The following is a 6,942-nucleotide window of genomic DNA, read 5'->3' on the forward strand; positions in this document are numbered from 1 at the left end:
TCTGGATGGGAAGGCGTTAGAGGGGATCCAGTGTCCAGCTGCGGGGGTGGCAGGGAGACGTCCCTGACCACTGCCCCACCACCAGGAGATGTTCCAGGATTAATAGGGCAAAACATTGAAGATAGGTGGCTCCCGGCTGATGACCCTGCAGCTTGGCTGAACGCACTGGTGGAGGTGCGGCAGGCAATAATGCCAGACAGGTTATTACAGCTACCTGTGCATCTGTTTATGCTCAGCCTTTATCAAGTTTCTTCTAATGCCAGATAGAAAAGTATCTAACTTTGTAGTAGAGCAATACTTCAGGCAGAATATTCCACCAGTCACAAATACACTTCAGAAAATTGCACATCAAGCATTAGAATGAGAACACAACTATTTCTGGGCTTAAAAGATACAAGAACTAAATCAATGCGGAACATTGTATCTCAAAAGGAGTGCAATGTGGCCCCCCATGTGCAATTTAAAGGAATAGTTCAACCAAATATGAAAATTCACTCATCATTTACTCACCCTCATGCCATCTCAGATGTGTATGACTTACTTTCTTCAGCAGAACACAAATTAAGATTTTTAGAAGAATATTTCTGCTCTGTAGGTACAAAATGGGTGCCAAAATGTTGATGCTCCAAAAAGCACAGAAAGGCAGCATAAAAGTACTCCATATGACTCCAGTGGTTAAATCCATGACTTCAGAAGTGATATGATAGGTGTGGGTGAGAAACAGCTCATTTTCAAGTCCATTTTTGCTAGAAATTAATCTCCATGCCCAGTAGATGGCGATAAACATGAAGAATGTGAATCGCCAAAAACACAAGAAGAATGTGAAAGTTATAGTGGAGACTGACTGAGCAGGGAGGAGAATTTATAGTAAAAATTGACTTAAATATTGATCTGTTTCTCAACCACACCTATCATATATTTTCTGAAGACATGGATATAACCACTGGAGTCACATGGATTAGGCTACTTTTATGCTCACTTATGTGATTTTTGGAGCTTCAAAATGTTGTCACCCATTCACTTACATTGTATGGACCAAAAGAGCTGAGATATTCTTCTAGAAATCTTAATTTGTGTTCTGCTGAAGAAAGAAAGTCATACACACCTGGGATGGCGTATAAGGGTGAGTAAATAATTAAAGAATTTTCATTTTTGGGTGAATTATTCCTTTACAGCCTGATGTGGCCCCTGTACCAAACAACTTCTTCCACCCCTGCTCTACCTCCCCTATTGTGCGGGACATGACATGCCACGTGACCCTGCTTTTTTAGTGGTTGTTTTATGCGGAACAATAACACACTCTGTCGGCATCAGGGCATTTTTAGACCCAACACATAAGTTGATTTTCATGTAGCTGTTTCATACATTACTATTTTAAATGAAGATCAGTGTACAGAAAATAACTTTTCATCTTTTCATTTCTGTCATCATGTTGCTCTTTTATTTTTTTGGAATCAGATTCATGTAGTGTTTATCATAGATAAGTGATGTTTTTTGAAAGTTGGCAGGTCAAAAATACCTATAAAATACCTATATTTTTTATTCTTTCTGGCAAACAGCCATAAAAGGGAAGGCAAATTACAGTATCTGGGTGCTACATTTTTAAATTGCAGCATAGTGTTTATTATAAGGGGTTATCACATTCACAACCCAATACTCAATACTCACTACTCACTACTCATGAGTACTTTTAAATGAGCTACTCTTTTAGTCTTACTTGAGTAGTTTTTTAGAACAGGGAAGTAACAGTACTTTTACTTGAGTATGAGTTTTCAGTACTCTTTGCACCCCTAACTGTAAATATTATATATATATATATATATATATACTATCAGGGATCCCGTATAGAAAGATATATTAAAGTTGAATACTATTTTTACCTGAAATGTGCAAGAAATATATTTAGTGATAAATGAACACAGAATTCATGGAAGATCCTTTAAAGATTATGACTTACATGTTTGGACAACCACAATCTGAACAGAAATGTTGTGTTTATATAATGAATGTGTCTATTTCCTGGCTTGTTACATTATTATGAGTCTGTCTCCCCTATATATCAGAAGCATATGTATCCTCTATGAAAAGTTTGGACACATCAGTTTCAGCAGAAGCTATATTGTTAGCATGCTATCTCTTAGATGATCAGACTATTCTAGAGATCACACCTTAAAATGATTAGCTGTAAGAACAAATGCAAATTATTTGTTGTAAGCTATTGCATAACAATATCGAGCACTAATAATCACGCAGGTATTTGTTGGTTTTTCATAATGTTCATTAAAATATTTTTATTGGATGATGATGGCATGCATCTAAATGCCATAAAACATATTGCTTTTATGAGATGTCATCTATTGTGTCGTCTGAAAGAAACTGAATAATTAAATTCATTGCTCATCATGTCAGTCAGACTCTTTTTATTGTCTGTTAATTCTCTATGCATGAGTAAAATCAGTATTTGAATGCATCAGCAAAGTATTCAGCAAAGGAACCATCTCTGTTGTGAGTGTGCAGGAACCAATCCCGGCTTAAATGTTTACCTACTGAGTCAAACTGATCAACAATTAGGTGTGCCATTTTGAAGCCTGTCTGAGCTGTTAGATATTACACATAAATTGACCTCATGTATAATTTGTGTAGGTAAATGCTCAGACCAATTGTGGTAGTAGGTGGAACTATGGCCATTCAAAGCTTATCACGTGCATCACCTTTGGAGCGTGCATGTGAGCCCTTCTGTACATGCTCACACTCTTGATATAAAAAAGCCACCTCACTCTGTCAAGCCTCAGTTAAACTTAAGACCTTTCACCACCAACTTTACCAAATGCTCAGTTGAGAAAGGGAAACAGAGGAAGAATGATTTTCACAGTACTGCAGACTGGAGGTTTTGTGTCAGGCCTCATTGGTATGGCTGGAGTTTTTGCTGCCACATTTATGGAAAACTGGTGTGCCAAAGATTGGCAAGGAGACATGGTAAATTCTGTGTACACTTATAGGGGGCTGTGGCATAACTGTGAGGTGTCCACCACTGGATTCACAGAGTGCCAATCGCTCTCTGACCTTCTAGGCTACTCAGGTAGGTTGAGGTTGACGATTTGCTGTACAAACTGTAAAATTAACACAGCAGTTTATTTCTGAGCATCATCTTGAATGTGAGTTGGTGTGAATTTGTACTAAAAGTGTTTTTCAGTTTTCACACTGTTCGGTGGCAGCTAGCATAGCAATGAAGGAAGACATCTAAGCAATGTGATAATATTTTGCTGAAGTTACAGGAGCTCAAACCACTGTAAATAATATTTATCTTAGAAATATGACCCATAAACCAAAGTTATGGAAATAAGACAAGACAACAATAAGAAGTTCTATATATACAAATCATTTTGCTTAACACTTCAAAAGTCTAAAATCAATGTCTAAAATCCGGAGTCTAATATGAAAAATTAGACGATTTATGCAGAGCAGAACTGCCCGAGTCCACACTCAGTCAACAATATTATCAGGAATAAAAAAAAATTTTTTTTTTTAAAAAAAGGCATTAAATTAAAGGTGCAAATATTCTCTAAGGACTCTAATATTCTGTTCATTTCTGTTTTCTTTTTCTTGTTTGATTTGTTTTCAGGATCGTTTAAAGCTGTAAGAGCACTCATGATAGCGGCTATTGTCATGAGTGTTATTGCAGTTTTGATCGGACTGTTCTCTCTTAAGATCCTTAAAATGAGATGTATGGTGGAATCGACCAAGGCCAAAATGACGCTAAGTGCAGGAATTATATTTATCATTGCTGGTACACAATGGCTCATTCATTTCATAACTAAACCCCCTATGATGTTTCAATTTCTATTAAGTCTTTAAGACTATAAATATAATGCACCTTTCTAGCAGATTAAATCTTGTCCATCAAGAGCTCATATTGTTACAACAACAATTGTACAACAATTCTTTGTTTCATGGTACATTGTTTTATTGAAGGAAACTCTAAAAGGTCCACATCATGTTTGTTCTTTTCAGCCCTTTGTGGCATTTCTGGAGCATCAGTGTATGCTAATCAAATAGAGGCTAGTTTCACTTACAATCAAAATCAAGGAAAAAAGGGATGCAAGTGCCAGTGTGGGGACGGAATGGCCATGCAGGGCGGAAAGGATATGCTTGCTCCCAGGTAAGATGAAGAACAATCTCTGAGAAAGACACATTGTATTGTTGAAAATTATTATTGCTGACGACAAGTATACAAAACTTTTCCACAACTGGCCCCTGGTATCTTATTTGCACAGGTGTTTATTTTTATGTGTGAAAATGAACTGATAAAATCCTTTTGTTATGGTGTGAAATGCATAACTTCCTGTCTTTTCAATCTTGTTTTTGTTTCTCAATGGTCAGGTACACATTTGGGCCTGCCCTCTTTGTAGCCTGGGTAGGAGGAGCTTTGTTACTTCTGGGAGGAATTTTAAAGTGCATTGCAGTCAAGGGAATCCAAAAGTAAGTCAATGCATTGTGCTTGACACAAAGACCATATTATTGTTTTTTATATTCCTTTCTTTATGTATATAATAATATCAATTCTATTACACATATTTAGTTGACAAGTACTGTATATATGTTTACACTAAGTAACATTCTATTTTAGTGACAACGATATAGGACAGAGACATGTTTATGAAGCCCCAGCCCACTGCAGGGAAGCTGATGAAGAATGCCATCTTGAGAGAATTGATAGAGACCAAAAATGTTAATCAAGGAAGACTGTCTCCTTGGGTGCTGAACAAATTTGGATAACTGTGTGACACTACATGGCTTCAACCTTTCTTCGTGTTCACTGATTCCTTACCCTTGAACGAGTATGCAACCTTACACCCTTAAATGCATATGTGGATGGGAAAAGACCCAGGTGAAATCTAGATGTTTATTATTTATAAAACTACTTATTTTTTATAAACTGTAATGACAATTGTATTTATAAGTTACATTTTAAATGGCTGATATACATTTTATTAAATTAGAGTTCCATAAACATTCAAAATGAAGTTAGACTTTTGGGGGTGCAGTGTAAAAAAAAAAAGGCTGTATAAAAGATATATGGGCAATTTCCATGTTTGGTGGCAAAATGTGAAATGACTCAATAACTCTACCCACACAAACACTATCTTTGCATATATACATGCATGCATATATATATACTATACAGTATATAAATATACACCTAAATGTTTCGTTATATATGATTATTATATATATGTGTGTGTGTGTTTGTGTGTGTGAGTGTGTGTATGTGTGTGTGTGTGTGTGTGTATATACACACACATATATATAATAATCATATATAATGAAATATTTAGTTAGAATCTTGAAAAAGACAACTTTATGTACTCTATTTTGCTCCAGTATATTACCCATATTGCAATATTACTCTATGTACATAGCTATATTTGTTGTTAGGAGTGGTGAGGCGTACTGAATAAAGAAAACGTAATTATTATGTTCAAATGCATTATGAAGTGGTCCTGGAGCAATGACCATTGTGCCCTTACCATGAACTAGGCATCTAACCTTAGGTTTCTTTGTGGGGACTGTCCCTGTATTGAGTCATGCACTTTAGATAAAAGCAACGGCAGAATGACAACTTGCTATACTTGCATACGTCTCAAAAACATGTTTTGCTTCAAGCAATATTATAAAAAAAACAAAAAAACAATTTCAGTTCAAACATTTTTCCAAACTTCAGTCCAAACAGTCCAAACTTCATTCAAAATATTCAAGATGATCAATATTTTAGTTTTTTCAAAATCAATAGGATGTTCTTTGCCCATATCTAATAAAATTATCGTTGATGCATTGCAGAACAAAATAACAGTTCATAACTTTACATTTGTCTTTGACATTTTATTTCATATTCTACATGTTTTGATGCAAAAGTGAAGTACAGTTAAATAAAGAACATCCTTACACTGGAAAATCCAAGAAATAGCCTAGCAACTGGGAACTTAGAATTTTAACTAAGAGCTATGATTCTATGCAATGCAGTGCTAAAAGTGTCAGGAACCATTTAAAACACTACAATTCTACAAAAGTCCATTGAATATACCGAGAAAAACATCTGCCTCATTACTGATGTCCTCTTCACGATCCTTGCAATATTTAAGCATTTCATGGAAATAATGTTAACATACCATAAATTGGTTAAAGCATAATTTAATTACATATTTTTCTTTAAATACTTATTAACAAAACTGTTTTCCCCTTCAACTCTATATGACCTTGAGAAAAAATTAAATCTTCCATGGACACTTCCAAGTTTTTTTTGGCCTCACTCTAGTTTAAGAGTGTGTTCATGCTTATTTCTGAGCACACACTCTGTGAAATGAATAAGAAAAGTAGCTGACTGAGACTAAAATAGATTTTTTAACTTGCAAAAAAAAAAAATATATAAAAAAAAACAAATGTAAATCTATCATTATTGTATTTGAGCAATTGAGTAATTTGAGGCCCATGTTAAAAGTAACCATATATACTTATAGTTTGAGGTGCAACAGTCAGAGGTTGGATCCTGAAAAGAATTCCTGATTGGTTTTGGCTTGGGTTTGTGAGACTGAAGTCAAACACCCTAACACAGAAATACTGTATAGCTCAATCAACTGTAAAAATTTAAACATTTCAGTATTTACAATGCAATAATTCTATCAAATTCTGTAACATCTGGGAATCTTGAAACAGACAATAAACAATGAAAGACTACAAAATGAGTCCAACAAACCAGCATTTGCTGGTTGATCATGGTCCATGCTTAGATTATTTACTATGGATTCACAGCACAACTCACTAGCATGGACCAAGTTTTTTTTTTTTTTTCTCCCCAATTTGAAATGCCCAATTCCCCAATGCGCTCTAAGTCCTCGGGGTGGCGGAGGACGAATCTCAGCATGGACCAAGTTACCATCATCAAAA

General features: G+C 35.3%; 1 protein-coding gene across 1 annotated transcript; it reads left to right on the forward strand.

Annotated features, from left to right (window-relative positions):
- The first annotated feature begins 2,859 nt into the window (after positions 1-2,859).
- Positions 2,860-5,649, forward strand: LOC127441082 (claudin-18-like). Its single transcript, XM_051698258.1, has 5 exons — positions 2,860-3,079; positions 3,623-3,787; positions 4,012-4,159; positions 4,381-4,479; positions 4,628-5,649. Exons 1-5 carry the CDS (start codon positions 2,860-2,862, stop codon positions 4,731-4,733), a joined length of 738 nt encoding a protein of 245 aa, XP_051554218.1. The 3' UTR covers positions 4,734-5,649.
- The last annotated feature ends 1,293 nt before the right edge of the window (positions 5,650-6,942 follow it).

Source organism: Myxocyprinus asiaticus, chromosome 5 (assembly GCF_019703515.2).
Source record: "Myxocyprinus asiaticus isolate MX2 ecotype Aquarium Trade chromosome 5, UBuf_Myxa_2, whole genome shotgun sequence".
In the NCBI taxonomy this organism is placed as follows: domain Eukaryota; kingdom Metazoa; phylum Chordata; class Actinopteri; order Cypriniformes; family Catostomidae; genus Myxocyprinus; species Myxocyprinus asiaticus.

What these genes read in the sequence shown, in the direction of transcription:
- LOC127441082 (XM_051698258.1), top strand. Translation starts at nt 2,860, where the DNA reads ATGATTTTCACAGTACTGCAGACTGGAGGTTTTGTGTCAGGCCTCATT. An exon ending in AATTATATTTATCATTGCTG is followed by an intron (nt 3,788 to 4,011) that starts GTACACAATGGC and finishes TGTTCTTTTCAG; the next exon opens with CCCTTTGTGGCATTTCTGGA. An exon ending in AAGGATATGCTTGCTCCCAG is followed by an intron (nt 4,160 to 4,380) that starts GTAAGATGAAGA and finishes CTCAATGGTCAG; the next exon opens with GTACACATTTGGGCCTGCCC.